Source organism: Asterias amurensis, chromosome 13 (assembly GCF_032118995.1).
Source record: "Asterias amurensis chromosome 13, ASM3211899v1".
Taxonomy (NCBI): domain Eukaryota; kingdom Metazoa; phylum Echinodermata; class Asteroidea; order Forcipulatida; family Asteriidae; genus Asterias; species Asterias amurensis.
The window spans coordinates 12,486,608-12,507,290 of NC_092660.1; the positions used below are offsets into that span (position 1 = coordinate 12,486,608).

Here is a 20,683-nt window from a genome sequence, read left to right on the forward strand (position 1 = left end):
ATGCGTTTTGAGTTAAAACGCCTTTGGCATCTCTCCGAATAAGTGTATACAGGATTGCTTAAGATAAACAAAAACATTGTTTAACTTTTGACTTTTTAGACTGTTTATATGAAGTTCCCATACCAGAACCATTCACAATGTGAACTGTTTTTCTTAATATTTCTCTAAAATGGAGTCATGTTCGAAAAAAATGTATCTGCCGAATTCGGTTGTTGTGGTTACATGCTGAAAAATGTGCATGCTTTTCCCACGGATTAAACCCAAATTTTCACAGGTTTGTTACCTCATGTGTATTATATGGGGGATCAAACATGGTATGAACATGGTCTGTGATATTGCCACCTCTGCAAATCAAGTTGACTTAGCACAGCTTTGACAGTTGTATTCGTGGGGAAGAAAAACACGCATTTACCGTCGCCTATGGCCCATAATGGGCACACAATCCCGACTGTAATGACACATGCAAGCAAACCACACACCATGCCACGTGCCACTTCTAAACGTTTGTAACTTAATCAAGCCCGTCGCATTGTGACATGTGACACCTCTGACGTCATAGACTTATTACGCATACACCACGCGAGTGACACTAAGTCAGTACGTGTCGCAAATTACTCACCACTCTAAAGGGGTGATATAAGCCGAGTCTAGTGCAGTTAAGTACAGGTGTTTGACTGAGACAAACACTCTTGGTGTGTTTTTAGCGACTTAAAAGGACTGAAACTTACAAAAGGTTTACAGTAAGGAGTTTCAAATAACAGCAACACACTCCGAACTAAAGGACAAGCTTTTGTATTATTTTGAGAGCTTAAGGATGGAATGAAGAACGGTTGCATGCACTTAAGTTTCAGTGTGAACGGCATTAGCGGTTGATCAAAAACAACATAAACGATCACTTTCTCAGCGAGAAATGTTGTTCGTCTAGTGTTATTTACTCGTCCATCTCTTACAGATAGAGAGAACGAGGAGATGGTCCGAGTTTGAGTTTGAGCGATCATAAAAGAGGAATTCCTATCACTCCTGATCAATCATTCAACGCAGGGGGACTGTGCAAAGCTTTGATTTTAATCATCGTTTCTCTCCACAGGTCTATCGCCGATTATTTACGCGGGATTTTTATCTTATGGTTATCTCCTGCAGTTACTTCCCGCCAAAACGTGCTGAGTTGAAACCGAATACATCAATTAACGTATTGAAATGACACAGGTGCTTGATGAACACATTATTTATATTGAATTTTAATCAAATTATTTCGAGGTAGAACATTCTCATGGTCCGGATAATGAGTTTATTCGGAAATGAGATTCTGTTCTCTAATTTATCAATGTTTTTTTTCTTCATAACATTCATGAGTGAGATGAATAAGGGTTGGTGTACTTTGGTACACCGTTCAGGCGCTGTTGAAAAAAAAAAACGCAATACTCTTGAATCCACCTGTCATGCACAGGTTTTATCTGAATCGACTCACAGCTCTCCAAAGATTTGCTTTAATTGAGAAGCGATTCTTTTTTGAAGACCACTCTTGAGGGTTTTGGGTATCAATGACGAACAAAAGATCGAAAAAGTAAAGCCCTTGCCGAGTCACTAGTCTGTCCACGGACCTCTCCGTGCGTCGGGAATCAGACACTGAATGGCACACAAGACGAGTTTTTATTACCTCGTTTAAAAACCTGCAGGCTCCTTCCAGACAAAGGCACAAAGACAAGGCTAGTTTCCTCAGTACAAATTTCGGTCAATCTACTCTTACGTGCCTATGGGTAAGAATATAAAACCTCACTGTCCTCACTTGTTCATTTTATCAGAGGTTAATACACGTCAAGTTCTGCACTGTCACTCCCTCAAATAAGTACGAACACTAAATAACTCCAAGATGGCGCCTGACAAGAAAAGTTTATACGACCGGTATGTCAACAACAGACTGTTGAAGCAACGACATAGTGGCTCAAGGGAGGCAGGGGATGTACAAAAGCCATGCTTGATGCCACAAGATTGCATGCGAATCGCAGTCAACCTTAATAAAAACCATGATCACTTGGCGTGTACACAGCAGGACTAATCAATAAATGACACCATTTTAAATTGTAGATATTAATTGAATTTGAATTGGTGTTTTTATAATAAGGATTACCGCACACGTGAAAACAATGAACAAAATAATGGTCGGTTGCTTTACAATTCGCTAAAGTATTATGAAATAAAAAAGCATATTTTAGTATGATATTCATTTTATACGCCTGGTCAGGCGTATAAAAACAGCCGCGATGGAACCACTGAATGCAACGAAATCACATAACACGCCACATTTCAAGGTAGTATTATCGCCGTTTATTTTTTTTTTTTCATCGAAATGCTGTTTTATAGGTAAGTATATCAAACACGATCTTGTGAAAGTTCCAATTAAATATAGTGTCCACCTGTTGACAAAAGGGACAGAATGTAGCTGTAATTTCACAAGAACATCAAATTTATCCATGTTTAGCGAGGTGACAGCGGGTACCAACCGCATCTCTTGCTGCATCTTTGCGAACAGACACCAGCTCTCAGAAATCTAAGAGCCGATTTATACACAGGAAGCTTCACAATACTGGGTTTAGCTTTTGGTTATAAATTACATATTTTGTGCGGGGTCATTACCAAAGTATGACCCTTAACCTTTAAATACAACTTTGATCCTGTCAGTCAAACACGCTCAAATCTCCACCCACAATCAGCAGCCCTTTTACGACGGTTTATACCGTATCCGATTACCATTATACGGAGCCCAAGCTCCCCGGCCAACTCCACATGGAATTCAACTGACAAACTCTCTCTTTTGACGATGACAACAGAAGAAGAGTAGACCTCAACTCAAATTTCATCCCCAGAATACCCAGTGGATATGTTTTAATTAAAAGCTATTAAGAGTAATGTCTGAACTCTTTTTACCCGGGTACAGAGACACGGGGAGGATGGTCAGCTTGAACTTGAAGTGGCTCTTGGAATATCAAGTAGGTTATAGATGTATGTAGAGCTTGCAATAAGCTTTACTTGAGTGTTGATGTACCCAATACTCCACCGTGATTTAGGGTAACTGTTACAATATCAACTCCTAAACGTTTCCATATATTGAGATGTCATATTCAACGATGTAGAAATGAAATGTTAAGATTGCTCCCTCACTGCATGATCTTGTGAAGAAGTGTATTATAGGCACAGTTTTAAAACCTAGGTGTTCTAGATGTGATAAATAATCAATAAAAGAATTCGAAATTTATTTTAAGAGGAAAGACATGTTTATCAAATTCAAAAGCAACCGTTTAATTTTCTTTGCGGCTTGGAATACTTCCAAATGCGGTAATCTGACGACTGTTTACAAATAATCAAACTCTTTCTGATGATCTTGTATCTATAATCATATGCATCAACACGGGGTGGGGTTCAAAATATAGCGCGCCACCAGGAGTTTACCCCGGAAAGGCCAAAACAGTTTGAACTTTTGACGGTCAACATAGTTTAAGCCACCTTTTGGTTTGTATGGAGAAAACAGTACACTCCTGCAACCCAAATTGCGCATAGCTAGCCTACACTCTTTCTCTGTCCGGTCAGCCTACAGGCACAAATGCACTTGTCTCTATAGTCAAAACAAAGAGGTTGTTTCAGAATTGTTGCTTTCATATTCTTTGTTGGTGATAGCCCTGGCACCATAAAACCTAGAAATGAAATTATGGTTCAATATTGAGAGACAATTCGCAATTTTGCTAAAACGAAACACCCGCTGGGTACACCGTTTCAATCAACCAAGAACACGTGTTAAAGTTTCACCGATTGTATAGTTGTTTCTTAAAAAATGTTTTCCGGAAGTTTGTCTCGTCGTCCTGAGACGAACCTTCTATTGCCTAGAGGCTCTGAAGGTGCTTTTAAGAAATGATCGGTTTCATTATCGAGAATTTAATAATGAGAGGAGATGTAGGGCAAGTCTATCTCCAATGTTGAATCTTGTGAGAGAGGGCATCACATGCTTTTAATTAATGGAATGTGGAACCGATGCCAAATGGTTCAATGATATCCTAGGAAGCAATTATCAATGAGCAGATGTCCTCTTGAGCTGGACTTCTCGAAGTGTAAGATGTAAAGCATTCCACGTGGTTCAATCACGCGTTCGAATTAACGTGGGGGGACTTGATACGAATATAGGAATGCCGCTGAAGGCACTGTCGGGACACGTTTAGGTAGTTGCCAAACACCAGTATTCTCACTTGGTGTATCTAAACGTGCATAAAAATAACTTTGACTCAATTAATTTTAGAAGTTGCGAGAGAATAATGAAAGAAAGAACACCCTTGTTGTATAGTCTATGTGCTTTCAGATTCCTAACAAGTCTTCAGGCCTTTGAAGTATTTTTTTATTATACCTTTTTCTCAAAAACTATGCTACTTCAGAGGGAGCCGTTTCTCACAATGGTTTATACATGTACTATCAACAGCTCTCCACTGCTCGTTACCAAGTAAAGTTTTCATGCTAACAATTGTTTATGTTGTATGATGCAGAAGAAAATGTTATTAGGTCTGCATGTTTATACCATATCTCACTTATTCAAGAATTAAAAAAAAAATTAGTTTTGGTTATATGAAAACCAAAGTAGTGCTTAGTATCCCAACTGAATCAAGACGGGGGAAAGTTTATACGAAACTTTTAACTGTTGCTTCGTTTAGCCTCTATGAATTGGGAAATTCTATAGCTGTTAAAGACAGATAGGGTTAGATAATATACAACATTGGTAAATAATTCTCTACATCCAGCATTATCACTCTTTTTGAAAACAAAATATGACAATAATGCTAAACAGCTATCTTTTCACATATTATTTGCTTCAAACAGTACGAAAAGTATGTACTATTGTTGTCGGCATAACTCAGAAATACAAACTTAAAGACTCTGGACACTATTGGTAATTGTCAAAGACCAGTCTTCTCACTTGGTGTATCTCAACATACGCATAAAATAACAAACCTGTGAAACTTTAACCTCAATCGGTCATCGTTGCGAGATAATAATGAAAGAAAAAAAACACCCTTGTCACACGAAGTTGTGTGCTTTCAGATGCTTGATTTCGAAACCTCACATTCTAAATCTGAGGTCTCGAAATCAAATTTGTGGAAAATTACTTCTTTCTCGAAAACTACTCCACTTTAGAGGGAGCCGTTTCTCACAATGTTTTATACTATCAACCTCTCCCCATTACTCGTCACCAAGTAAGGTTTTATGCTAATAAATATTTTGAGTAGTTACCAATAGTGTCCACTGCCTTTAAAGGAACACGTTGCCTTGGATCGGTCGAGTTGGCCTTTGAAAAGCATTTGGAATCGTTTGTTTATGAAATGCAATTGGTGAGATAGTTAATTTAAAAGAAGAATATAATGATCCACACAAACACGCCTCGGAATTGCACGGTTTTCTTTTTACGTCGCGAAGAAACACGGTCGGCCATTTAGTGGAATCAAAATTTTGACTAAAAAAATGGCCGAACCGTGTTAGTTTGCTATTTCGAATCATGCTTGTGTGGACCATTATATTCTACTTTTAAAACATCTTTCTAACCATATGCATTTCACAGCAAACAGTTTCAAATGCTTTTCAAAGAACCAACTCGACCGATCCAAGGCAACGTGTTACTTAAATTAACGAAGTATTTCACGAGACGGCTCTTTGATGCATGGTATCTTTAGCGGTGGGGATAAACCATTGAGAACTCAGCATGACATGAGGATGCGGCTGATAGATCGTTTTCATCCTCCGGACATCTTCTTTACATCGATGGTAAGTCGACCCCCAACCACTCAATTATAGGCTAATTAACGGTCAGATACACTATCTGAGACTCTGCACCTATAACTCTGAATTCAAGATTGGAAACCGATGCCCGTAAAGGGATCACGATCAAGTTGACATTCAAACTGCCTGCTTGATTTGGAGTTAGAATTAATAAGGAATGCTTTCTGTTTGACTCTCTCGCGTTCTCGACATAACGCTATAAATGTTGAATCGCCAGATCCTTTTGTGCGTCTCTACTTTAGCGTAGGGCATTACAGGAAACGTGTGTCCTTAAGATTGATTATAGCTTCTGTAATCTTGAACTTTAAACAAATAATATATTTGCAACTCTTATAATAAAGTGTATCCTTGTGTTGGGAACCTTCCCTGTAAGGTCAAGTTTAAGAGTCTGCAAATTACTTCAGCTACACAAGGTTGATTTATTCTTCAGTTATCCACACGACCTTCTCGGTGCTTGCTGCGTACTAATGGCAGGCGCGAGTTTAATAGCGAGGTAAAAAATCACTGATTACGATCGTCCTTTCAGTGTCTCTTATTGTTCCTCGTGTATTTCTTGTTGATAATTTCCCATTGCCGTGTTGAACATAACACGAATTTTGCATGAATGATACACCGCATTACTGCGCTCAGGCCGAGTGACATGGGTTGATGACATTGAGTGTTATATGGTTGTTGACATAAGAGGCGCCCTTTGCAGGGCGCCCTCTGTCTACCAAAGCACCAACATGTTTTGGACATGTCGGATTTAACAAAAGCGCTCGGCTCAAAGACACGTTGACTTGAAAATAATTAAGGAGATAATCACTGTGTGGGCGACAGCCTGAAGTCTCAAGAATAATTTAAGATCACTGCATTCATTTCCGAAGAATCTATCGCTTGGGTTTAGGTTTTGTGCACCAGCCATTTAATTATTTACCCTGTAATTAAATAAACTAGTCTTCAAACTGCCCTTAATTTAAACAGGGGGGTTCTATAAGAACCTTTGCATACCTTATTAGTGTTATGTTTACAGTTGTCTGCGGGGGAAAGTCAATGGAGATATAGCCACTGTGTGGTATTTAGTCTACTAACCAATATTCATTCAAAGAAGTCAATGTGCTAAGCAATTACCAAAAGTTGGTTTTTATTACAAATATTCTTAGTTGGGATTTGATTACAAGTTGGGGAAGTGAAAGTTATGTTTACAATCCACAACCTGCATGACAAAATTCCCACCTTGCCCTTTTACAACTGTCAGAACTTATCACACTAGGCCATACAAAACAAAATTGAACAGTAGAAACTGCGTCAAACGCCCTACAGTATGTCAGGTTTTTCCCAGAATATGATTGCGTGACATAATGCAATTATTGTACGGGAAAATTCCCAGTTGTTGTTATTAAAAAGAAAGTATTGTTAAATCCTGGTCATGCACGTGTAGTCGTGACCCAAGCCTTCCGAAATCGTGTTTTATGAGATTTATCGACTTTGAAAAGATATTGCGAGTGCAATGGTGTGTGTATCGCCCCCACGACCTCCCAACAAAGAATAACTACAAGTGTTGAACGTGAGAACAACACCAGAAATGGTGGGGGGGGGGGGGGGGGGTTGCATGCAACTGTAATGTTGAGGTTCATTTAACGTTGTATCAACCACGTAACAAGCAAGAATTACTGTTTCAATCAGTATTGAAGTTTTATACACAATGGTCAATTAGGAAGGAAATATTAAGATGTAACAGACTTTCACTTCTTTTTCGAACCCGTTCTTCAGGCACATGAAGTGAATCCTGCTTTGAATGGTCCCAAAATCTTTCAAGTTTGCATTCTCCTGAAGATGATAAGAGCATATTGATCGAAACGTTGAGCCGATAACCACTGGTTCTTTTCAGAACCAACACTACTCAAAAAAGATATTCACACGGTGCTATCGCAAACCTCTATTAGTAGTTGTACCATAGAGCAAAGAGCATAATAATAGCTTGCAGTTATACTTCCACCATGCAATCTTTCAAATACCACAGTCAAGTTTGTGATTGATCAAAGTGGACGATTTTGTTGTCTATTAATAGCAGCTTTGGTTACACTATTTTTGTATTTATTCCCGACTACCCTGGGTATAGATCTATTCCAGAGTCAGCACTATAGAAATTGTCAACCAGTGTTTGACCTTGCTTTTGAAAAAAGGGCAGTGTGTGTGTGGTCCATGCACTGATTGCAAATGGCTGCCTTTCTGTACAATTACTTCGCTGCTAATGCTAATGAAATGCCTATTTCATGATTGTACTGTCACTACACGGAATTACATTGTCATTAATACAGGAATAACAAGCAATCGTATTGGTCCGCATGTCGTTGCAGGTACAACCCTTGCTCCATATACACATCAAGTTACAATACGAATAAATACAAGTCTACAAAAAACAGAAATGACTTCTGACTAACGGCCGGCCGTTTGCTACGGAGCTCCCTAAGAGCCATACCACCCACATATCTCGCCAAGTCGATTCATTTTATGGAATAAGTCGGATGGTCCTAAAACATAGGAAGCCCATATTTTAGATAAAGTAATTTTATAGATAAAGGAAAACCACTCACGGTAACTCGACTATTTTGGTTCAGTAAAAATGTTTTGATGAGATAAATTACGAAAAGTCGACATTTCACGTTTTTCTATAATATCGACTTGTATTGGACAGATCATGGAGGAAGGGGACAAAATCATTTTCTTCATGGCGAGATGAATTATCTTGAGAAGTGGTATGGCACTCCCGGGACTCCGTAGTAGTAAAGGTCACGTGTGGGTTGATGTATCTCTCACAATCGGGAATATGTAATCGTTTCAGGTCAACAATTTCGTTTAACAAGGTATCAGAAAAATCTGTATTAGTTTCAGGTCATTAACTAGTATCTCTTTTTAAAAATATCAAAAGTCAAAAATAGACAATATCTTTATGCTGTTCAACGGTCGTTCTTGACAACTTGCTGTCAGTTGCATTTGAGGTATTTCTACTCACAGATTTCGTATGGGCCAAAATGCCACAAAGGAGGCAGTAAAGCTATATACACAATACTTGGGGCAAGGCCATGGGACTGTTTAAATTTGGACTCGCAGAATGACAACAAGGACAGCTTGGAGATATGAATGACAAAGGGGATTGATGAGAGATGAAATCAAAACATCTCAATATGAACACGAACATGCTGGATGGACTGACTGGATGGGGGCTTAATCGAATAAAGGATGAATAGACCCTTTTCATTGGCAGCCATCTTGAAATATATATTTATTTTCATTCAAATGTCTCTAAGACAATTACATTACTGATCTCAGCGCAACATAACAGACAAATAACAAAGAAAGTGGTGATGTATGGTCAGCTGTCATGGGTGGCATGGAAACGTGACGTCACAGTTTGCTAGTATATTGCAAAATGTAATTTCGCCTTACTATATTATTTTTTCAACGTCCTCGACCGTAGCCTGTGGACGACTGCATGTGTGAAAACATACGTATTGGCGCCGTTATGTGCTCAACGTATAGCTTCCCGCAAAAGATGTTTTAAGTTTGAAGTTCGGATACGTGTCTCCAACGACGATGTGTTGGGGTGGGTGGAATGGAGGTTGTGTTCTAGGTGTTTACTCTTATTAGTATTGGTTTTTACCCTTTATACACAGATGTATGTGTGTTAGCACTGTATACTCAGTACTTTCCCGAGTTTTGTAAAACAAAAAATAACAGGCATATTACTCGGGTGGGATTCGAACCAGCGACCTTTGCAATTCTGGAGTAGACAGTGCCTAATACACTACGGTGTAAAAGTAAAAAAAATACAATGATACTTATTAGCTTTGACCTATCACGCCCTCAAGGGTATCCTTAATATATTATGCCTACATTGTTTCTTGTAGAATAACTAATTTTATGTACAAACATAAAATTTAACAAGCTAATTTGTGCATAAAGCGATGTTTGCTGCGACAAATCCACCTGGAATGTTATCTGGGGAAGCATCCTTCTCTGTTGATCCTTGTTAAATGCCATCCAGCTTAGAAAATGAAAGAGGTCTTGCAGGGTATAGGTTGATAATAAATAATTATCAATAGGTTTTGCGTGGGGTAAGTCAAATCTTGTAAGACCAACCTTAAAAGATCCAGCTTATGCAAAGGTTGAGCCAAATCAAAGGCTTTAAATGCACTCTACGTTTAAATAAAACGGCAGGTTCCTTGTCTGAAGGTAATGACGTCATGTTGACGTCATCGTAAGTCAGGTTTTCACCAATTTGTGGCTCTGTATATGAAAAATTGTAAAACTTGAGAATTTTTGGGGCTCTGCGGGTGGCAGATGTTTTTGGAAGACTTTGAAATATGCGGAGGCTCAGAAATCTAAAGTTAAGTCTGCTGTCACCAAGCGTTCCTAAAGTTGTCAATCATTGGCGTAAAACAAAAACTTGTAAAGATTTGAGCTCACAAAGCATTCATTGTGAAAATCGTCTTTCTGTTCATACCATGGTATGTTTATACTGTGACATGTTCTTCACACCATTGTTTCCCACTGACAATGGAGTATACTGTTCCCGTTCACATGGGACCAAGCTAATTTAACGCCTACCTCGATTTGCCTACACTGCTTTTTACTTGGGGGAAAAAGAACCACTTGATGCACTGTGGTAACAACTTGCCCATTACACGTACTGTACATGTACAATTTGTAGCCCCAATAATAAACCAAAATTCCAGCGGCTCAACGTACCTCGCATATTTCCCATTTGGGACTAAAGAAAGGGGCTTACACAAAAGCACGAGGGTGTTTTGCCAGCATTGTTGTCTGGGCGTCAAAGACCTCACCGATGTACCACCTAACATTCCGAGCTTTCTACCCTTGCAAGAGCTGAAGGCACACATGAGGCTTCCTTTGCAGACGGTAACCGGTTTGAGAAGTCGACAAAATGACCAATTAGTGACGATGCTATGACTGAGAATAAAGACTCGTCTTTTAAAGCATGGCACAGTTCGAGTTTCTCATACAAAACCCAAATTGGATCAGGAGTGCTTTTGAAAGACACCGTTAAGTTAATAATACTGGAAACCTGGCCCAATTTCATAAACCTATAATTAACCAGAAAATACTGCTTGACAAAAACAATTGTAAAGCAAAAATGTAGCGAGTCACCAGTAACAACAATGTTAACTAGTAGTGTAATTTTGGCTGGTAACCTGTTTCTACTAAGCAATACTAGTTGGTGCTTAGCGTGTTTTTGTGCCTACAGGCTTTTCAAATTTGGCCCTGATACCCTGATTTTAAACAAACATGTTCCCCCCCATGGGTTTGATATGAATCAATCACTGATGGGAGACCAGTGGTCATTACAGAATGCGCCTACCTATGAAAATTAGAACTTAATTACACTAATTAATTAATTATCTCTCGAAGCACCGCATTGACTTTATTGCATCCATTCTTAATTCAAGTAGCCTTCTCACTACCAGTTTCATTGTCAATAATTGGAGTTAAGAGCGTTCCTGGTGCTTACAAATTAGAACTTAAACAAAACGACCTCTACTATGATGTATCACATGTAAATGCCCGTTAAAGCCATTGGACACTTTCGGTAAACAGTATTGTCCAAGGCCCACACTTCGTGTATCACAACTTCTATATATAAAATAACAAACCTGTGAAAATTAAGGCCCATCGGTCATCGGAGTCGGGAAAATAACGGGAAAACCCACCCTTGTTTCCGCACGTTTCCTCGTGTCATGACATGTGTTCAAAATAAATTCGTAATTCTCGCTATCGAGAATTGATATTGTTTTAATGTTTTCTCAAAAAGTAAATCATTTCATGGAATAATATTTCAAGAGAAGTCTTTCACCATTACCTTCTGTAAACCCTGTAAGTTATTTGTAAATCTGTGAATTTTTTTAAATTTGTATTGTACCGAAAGTGCATAATGGCTTTAAAGGCACATGACACTATTCGTAGTTACTCAAAATAATTTTTAGCATATAACCTTACTTGGTAAAGAGTATGGGGAGCTGTTGATATAAAACGTTGTGAGAAACAGCTCCCTCTGAAGTAACGTAGTTCTAGAGAATGAGGTAATTTCTCGCTCAAAATATTAAAATATCTCAGGCCTGAAGCCTTTTATTATGCATCTGAAAGCACACAAATTAACTTGTGCAACAAGTGTGTTTTTTCTTTCAGTATTCATTCGATGACAAAATTTAGCAAAACTTTTCACAGATTTGTATTTTGATGCATATGTTGGGATACACCCAGTGATGATAAAGGTATCCAGTGTCTTGAATTATGGTGTATCACATGTTTATGCACGTTAAACTCCACGAGACGAGACTATGATGTACAGGAAACGTTTGGCTTTTTACAGTGCGGAAGTAATGTCGGATTTAAGACTAGACTCTTTAAAGACCTTTTACAGGCTGCTTTTGTGAAACTAGGCCTCCAGTATTGAACCCGTCAATAACTCCTCATGCCCAAAGAAAAGACCTTCTGACGTCACCCACCTTTTATGACACGACAATATAGACATTTAGTGAATGAAAATGTTCGTGTTTGGGCAAGGTAAACACTTATCATAATTATTATTATTGAGCAAACATACACAAAAATCACGACTCTGCTATGGTTGGCATTGTACGTAAACATACACACACAACGCTACCTCTTTATTAGGTTTTCTTCACTCGTTGCTTTTTGTATTCTGTTTTATTATTGAACTAGGGCCTGGATGGACAAATATTATAAAATATCATGTATCTACAGGGCAAAAAATGTGGTCATAATATTGAGTAAAGACAAAATGGGTATGGTGTACAGTTATGGCTGCACTCTGCCTCAAACGTTGCTGTTTTAATTTGCCTTTTACGAACGTTGAACGAATGTCACAAACCTATAAATTGGAAACCTAATATCATAAATTCCGAAACTCAGACAGGCTCTGTGAGTCTGTTCTTTTTGCACGGAGTGACTCATCGAATTAGGCTTCTTGACGCACTATATGTGCCGGTCCATGGTTATTATTGTGTGTTTCTGGGTGAGAAAGTCTCCATTAGAATTAATCACAAAACATGATCTCACATTTGGGTAAATTTTCGATTCAACAAAACTCCCTCAATCTCGGGTGTCGGCATTTTTATGCGCAATAAAAATGCATTTAAGACACCTTAAGTATACAATGGGATTTATGTGAAAGCTCAAAGTGTAGCCCATATTCAAGCATCGGCGTAAATAAATGAGAACCAAAATAGTATAGAAATGTAAAATCTCGTAACATTTAAATCACTAAGTTCTCCTAAAACATAGGAGCAACATTGCATTAAACACACTTTTGTTTACAGTGGGATTTATGGGAAAGCTCAAAGTGTAGTCCATATTCAAGCATCAACGTAAATAGGAACCAAAAACGTATAAACAATTTAAGGTAATGTAAAGTAACATTTAAACCACCAAGTTCTATTCAAACATATACTCAAAATTGCATTTAAGACACACTATTGTATACACTGGGATTTATGGCAATCAAGGCTCAAAGTGTACAGTCTATATTCTAGCATCAACTTAACTAAGAACCGAAATACAAAATAAACCATTTAAGATCCTGTTACATTTAAATCACCAAGTTCTCTTCAGACATAGAAGCAAAATTGCTTTTTAAGACGCACACACTGGGATTTATAGCCTACAATTCAAGCATTGACGTCAATTATGACCGAAATAATATACGAGTTTCAGATCTTGTAACATTTAAATCGCATGTTCTCTTAAAACGTAGAAACGAAACAATCAATTGAAATATTTCTTCGTACAACCGTGACTTTATGTTTCTCTTTACTAGGATGTCAAGGTGATTTAATAAATCTTTCTGAGGTCAAGGTACCTCTAAACTTCTTCGATCCGGAAAAAGGAAATCCCGACGCGCATCCATATTCGGGCTGACGGGTCAATATGCCATGCCGTTTAAATTCGAATGCATTATGTTCCGGGACATGATGTTGTAAATCCTATTTAAGCTTTACTAATGATAACAACAATGTATGGACAATGTTTGATCCGTTTAGTTTGGTCGAGACAAGTGGCGCCAGTGTAATGGCTTAAAATGACCATTAAAATTATTCAGTTTCAGAATGAACAATAATTTATTTTTGCTAAAATGAAGACTGTATCCCTAATGACTTGAAAGACTGAGGGTTTTTTCTCGGAATCCAAAATGGGATCCAGTTACAGAATGGAAAACAATTTATTTTACAAGCTAAAATGAAGACTGAATTCCTGATGACTTGATAGACTGAAGGGTTTTCCCGGAATCACAAAAGAGACCATTATAAATCAGACATTATATTTTGTTCTTGGTAAAAACAATTAAGGAACATTTCATTGAGTACGAGGGCTGACCTACATGTACACAAGGTATAGGCTTTAAAGGGACACACCGGCTCACCGTTTACGCAATTTAGGGGTGTAGAATCATAAATAATGTTTTTATAGATGGTTGCTGTAAAAAAAATCATCAAAATGTCACGTATTTAGCGAAAAATGAAAAAAAAAAAACGGCCATATAACAAGCTTCCGTTACAGGGACTCTTTGAATGTGAATCTTACGTTAGATTGTTCACCATTATTTACATTTTGTAGCGATAATTTGAATACATGATCTTTTTCGTCAATTATTCGTAAATAATTTTGTAAAAAAAAGATTTAAATTTGGTTAAGTAAGTTACTTTTAGACGGCTGAAAGTAAAACTAGCCCGGAAGATCACGTGATTGATTGTACCACATTTTGGTTAGAACAATCACGCGACCTGCGTTTTTGTCTTAAAATGCTCAAAAACGGCTAAATTTGATGATTTTTTTTTAAGGACTGTTCTTCTTCATTCATGGAAGACCGTTGAAGTCATATCTTAGTCTATTTTGTAGCCCAAACAACCCAATTCGACCGGTGTGTCCCTTTAAAGACAGTGGACACGAACTTGCGAGATAATAATGAAAGAAAAAACCCATCCTTGTCACACGAAGTTGTGTGCGTTCAGATGGTTGATTTCGAGACCTCAAGTTCTAAATCTGAGGTCTCGAAATCAAATTCGTGGAAAATTCAGTATTTCTCGAAAACTATGGCACTTCAGAGGGAGCCGTTTCTCACAATGTTTTATACCATCAACCTCTCCCCATGACTCGTAACCAATAAAGGTTTTATGCTCATAATAATTTTGAGTAATTACCAATGGTGTCCACTGCCTTTAACAAACTTTTCAGGCTATATCTAACCATGATTTTTCTGCTCATCCAAGGGCAAACAAATCAGACAAAAGTAGGAAGAAAACCATGCTTAGTATGAAGGGAGTATATTAAAGGACTGCTGGGTAACGCCAGAATAGAAAGGGGTTACTTTTATTCTACCTCAGCAGCATTGCTTACAAAGAATTGGGGGGGACAACTTTCCGTATGGCGCCACCACTTTTCCCCTCATTTTTACAAAAAAAGGATATCTCATTGAGGTAAATTAGATAATATATTATTTCCGAATTGGGTGAAAAGTAAAAGAGCACATTGCTTTAATCCGTAACAGGAAAACCTACCCTCATACTGCGTTTCATTATATAACACACTCTAGAATTGACCCAGGTCAGAATGTTTACAGGGGGCCTGATCCATGTTTTGGGTCAGCTTGACCCGGAATGTGAGTCAATGTGACCCGTAAGGTCTGGAAATCGGATTCAGATTCTGGGTCACTTTACATGGACTCAAGGTCAAACTTTATGTTTAGTTTGTGGATTACTTATTGAATAAGTACATAGGCATTCACCCCCAGATCAATGCATATTGCATTGTTACAAAGAGACTGGCATCCTGTATACACAATGCACAGAGTACACCAAAAGGGACTGAATTGTGGAAGATATATTAGTCAAATTGTATTTTAGTGTTTTATATGGAAATAATTATGTAGATACATACAGACAAGAGTGTCTCCTGGTCGTCGACAACACATGATGTTGACTTATTGTAATCGTTTTATTTAGAGCTATATGTTTTCATAAGACAATCCACCCATCCCATTATGTAAATCAAGGTGTGGAACCTGTATAATAAGTGATGCGTGGCCTTCGCACGTCTTGTTTAAGGCCTTCCCTGGAAAGTCGCCCAACATGCGGGTAGAGGTGCCCAGGCTACGCAGCCTAAAGCAACCCTTGTGGAGTTCGCTCGGAGTTTAATATTCCATTGTCGTGTTATCGACCTTTGAAACCCACTACAAATCATTGTTTTAATATAACCTAGATTGCAATTCGGCTGGTTGCATATACCCCTAGCTGTATATGATTTTATACACAACTTTTCTGGTGTGTTTTTATAGCTCTGTTGATACCCAACCTGCGGTTTACTGCCTACTATTTGTGGAACTGCTAACAACATTCCAAGGTCAAAGTGTCACCGTAGTGATTTTTGTGCTTACCTCTTCCTCATCCACTTCAGTCGTAGGGTACGTCATCGTTGTCGTGGGCCCGATGCTGACCCTCCTTCTCCCTGATCCGAACCGGAATAGGTGCTTGGGTGGTTTAGGAGCCGGCTCGCTCCGTCTTCTCTCCGGTAAGGGTCCGGAGATGATGCAGAGCCCGCCTATACTACCACCCGGCACGCCTCCGCCCACCGCTGGTGGTGGTCCCACCGTGTACATGCTCCCGCGTCGGTTGCAACTCCTTTGCCATGACGGTGGTTCAAACTCAAAGGTGTCGGTCCCAGAGACAGACATACGATAAATACTCCACGTTAAAGTGGATGGAGACGACTACAAAGAGTTACACAAGTTAGATGTCATCGAAGGAGGGTAACTCAATCCTTAACAGCAGTTTATTCAAAGCTGAACGCTCAATGTTGCCTAGTATAGTATTCTCCGCGAGTACTGCCTTACTGTTGTTTGGTGTGAAATCAAACAATCACAACCACCAGCTCCACTAACACACGTTGCAATAAAATCTCCATGTATAAACAATGAGTAGTTCGTAGCTTCTCTCTCCAATCCAAAATCGAGGCAGTTATTACATTCCTAACTCAAAATGTGTCTGGCTGGCCACATGGTGAGTGTTTCACAACCACAGGTTCATGTGCTACTAGTACTACACTAGCTACGGGAAGGTGACGAAATACCGCAAGCTCACTCATTGAAGGTCTCTACACACCGTGTGTCTCTCACTTCATGACAGGCGCAGCGTTCCAGTGAATGAATCATTTCGGTCTATGGACACGGCAACGCGTTTTACGTAGCTACCGCACAACCTGTATAAAAAATACCCCCAACCATAGAGCAATATGCCCTTACTGTATAATAAAGGCTGTTAGATTACAAAGTTGCATTTAAACAGCACACACAGCGGCTAGATACTCATTCATATCGATGGCCCATTTTATATTGTGTATAATATTACATATGACATTCATGGTCCCCCTCGGGTGATAAGGTAATGCAGGTATATGAAGTGTAGGGGGGATATGATAGTGCTGTGCCAAGAGTCGTCGTATACACGACGGATGTTTACTGTGATGTACTTTTTGGGGGAGGGACTGGCGGGAGCCCTCATCAATGAAGTGGCCAGTGACGTCATTTGGGGTTGGCTGCTAGCCCAGTGCATGTAATGCTGAAATACCAGGAATTCGCCAACTATTATATACAGCATGCGCCAACTCGTCACAATTATATAGTGTAACGTGTGACAGTTTAGCTAGTCTCCCCCTCAAGGTGTACTCTTCTGTAGTTATCGAGAGAAGACTAATCTGCACTTCCGGTGGCTGATGAACTCCCCCCATAGGAATGACTCAAGTTGATGCGACTCTTCCTCTATGGGAGGTCCCCCGTGTAATTATTACGTTCTTAGGAAATAATTTCACTTTCAAATTGTATCTTAATGGGCCCGAGGGGGAGACGGAGAGGTAGGGGGTAACTAGGTTGTCTCCTTTTCACGTCACTCATGTTATGTTACAGCGAGACCTTTTTTCTGATAGTGCACCCCCCCCTTTCTTACAGTCTGACTCCGCCCCGGATAAGACTTTTTATCAAAACACTTGTGCAGACAAGAGTGGTAGAAATTTCTTTCCTAGAAGTAGTTTATCTTGAAAATAAAATCGTGTGTAATTTCAACTACTGGGACCTTTCCTGCTTATGTGCACCCCCTTCTCTAACAGTCTGACTCCGCCCCGGTTATAGATTTGTTTTTCTTCAAAACACTTGTGAAGACACGACAGCGGTTTAAGTGCATTTTCTTTCCAAGAAGAATTCTTCCTTGTTGCAGCCATTATCTTAAAAAAAAATCGTCCGTAATTTGTTTTCGACATTAAAGACACTGGACACTGTTGGTAATTGTACAAGACCAGACTTCTCACTAGCTGTATCTCAACACATGTATAAAATAACAAACCTGTGAAAATGTGAGCTCAATCGGTCGTCGAGGTTGCGAGATAACTATGAAAGAAAAAACAATCTTGTCACACTAAGTTGTGTGCTTTCGGATGCTTGATTTCGAAACTTGAGGTCTCAAAATCAAATTTGTGGAAAATTACTTCTTTCTCGAAAACTACGTCACTTCAGAGGGAGCCGTTTCTCACAATGTTTTATACTATCAACCTCTCCCCATTACTCGTCACCAATTGAGGTTTTATGCTGATAATTATTTAGAGTAATCACCAATATTGTCCACTGCCTTTAAGTGGCCCCGTGCAGACTTACTGAAAGTTAAAGGGTGTAAGGAATAGTATTATTCAATAGAAGGGAACTAACATTAAGGAAAGGCGGGTCAGATTTTCTCGATTTTTACACACAATTCTGAATTTAAAATATATATTGTTATAGTGATTAACACGAAAGATGTTTTCACTTAAGATATTGCACAGAATGTTAAAATTAAATCAAAATTCGCCAAGGATGAGTGGTGGCCTGGTTTATTAAAAACTAATAAGAAATTCTGACTCAATACCCGACTAGTTCAAATCTGTAAACCGACTAGGTCAAATTTAAAAACCGACCGCAGGTCAACTTTATAACCGAATAGGTCAACTTTAAACCGACTAGGTCAACTTTAAACCGATAAGGTCAACACTTTCACCGACTATAGGTCAACTCTTTAACTAACGAGTTCAACTCGATACCCGACTAGTTTTAAACTCTATTAACCGACAAAAGCTAAGTCAACTGTATAATCGACCGTATGTCAACTTTACAACCGATTCAATCATTTTTAAACCGACTAGGTCAAACCTATCAACGACTAGGTCAGTTCTATAACCGATTAGGTTAACTCTAAAGCCGGTGCTCGATTTCACAAAGCAATGAAATTCATCCTAAGACAAATTGTCCGTGTTGCCATAGTGATCTGTATCGTGACATCACACTTTACTTAGCAACTACGATTGATTTGCAATTAAGATTAATATTTAGCTCTTAGGCTTTAGCTTTTAGTCCATATTTCTTGGAATGACGTGGCTATTGTGTAGTTCTACATCCATGGTTAAACCATTGACAATAGAAACATATGAATGACGTGATCTATTGTTGTCAAATCCATGGAGAATAGGAACAAATCAAAGGAAATGAGGTCAAACGAGGTCACAGCTAAACCGGTTCCACATCAAATGAACAGTAACTACTGGAATGGCGTAGGTATTGCGTAAAATTCAACTGAGAAACAATATAAACTTGAATCCATGTTCAATTGTATTGTAAGCCATGGGCAATCATGCGAGATAATACAAATCGCTGTAAATGAGGTCATAGCAAGGTCACAGCTACCAGCTCCCCATGAGCCGCCTATAACGCGTTGGACGCTGTGGCTACTAATAATATGAATGTAAAAACTTAGTTTGGAAGTCCATCTGTTTGAAATACATGATATTTCTTAATCAACACCTTTAGATTCAATGCTGCGAAGACTCCAAGTCACTGGTTCGGCCATGGAGGAAGGAAACACCACCATGGTTCGACTTCCTACTGCGTACACCCATACCAATCGACAAGCAGACATGCGGTTGCATACAGAATATTTTCAAATACAAATACTTTTGAACACACAGGACAATAACAACATCATGAACTTGACGAATGTATGGTATGGCAAACAGGCATTTGTACAATAACAAGAGAGTCATTTTGTTTTTGACCGAAAGTCCGATCCCATCATGGAGCTTCCCACGTACGCCGCTTGGGCCTGCAATCTTTCTGGGAGAGATAAGGCCAAATAAAATAAAAAATGTTTAGCGTCCTCGCCTGCTTCCTTTTTAGAGGCCCCTCCCTTTTTTCTTTTTTGTAACGAAAAAAAACTGATACATTCAAACGATCTCAGACGGAACAAAAAAATAAAATAAAAATTAAAAAGCCTAGCCGGTTGTCTTTAAAAATGTGTCGGTCAGCCTTTTACAAATAATTAAAAAAGGGTCATCCTCCTTCATTTTTCTTTTTAAAGGCAGGACGCTAAGCACGTTTTTGTTTTATTTGGCCTCAAGTCTGAAGGTCAATGACCTCACATGACTTTACGTTGATAAGAGATCAAGTTAATCGGGTAATTATTGCCGCTCTGGCTCACGCACTTTTAATCAATAAAGAATTGATATCTTCTTTAGAGTAGAACAAATCTGTCACAACGGTGGCGAGAATAGATGTACAGTGGTTTTGTGGGCCTTTTTGATTGGAAGGTTTGTTACTTAATTACGGCATGAAGGAATTTTTTTAATTTTTCCTCCATGATTACGGTGCATGGTTTTGTTTTTACCACTTATGGTAATTATCTTCTGCTCGTCTAGGGTGTGAATTAAGTATGAATAATAGTGAACTTGCGGGTGCCGCCGTGTAAAAATTCTCTCTCTGGATGACATTATCCTTAACTAAAGGTGA

General features: G+C 38.8%; 1 protein-coding gene across 1 annotated transcript in view; it reads right to left on the bottom strand.

The window, feature by feature from the left end:
* Nucleotides 1-17,163, bottom strand: part of LOC139945726 (uncharacterized) — an 87,060-nt gene extending 69,897 nt beyond the window's left edge. The window contains exon 1 of the mRNA XM_071943100.1: nt 16,262-17,163. Within this exon, the coding sequence (XP_071799201.1) occupies nt 16,262-16,558 (297 nt within the window). The 5' untranslated portion in view covers nt 16,559-17,163. The remainder of the gene's footprint in view (nt 1-16,261) is intronic.
* Between the last annotated feature and the right edge of the window lie 3,520 nt (nt 17,164-20,683).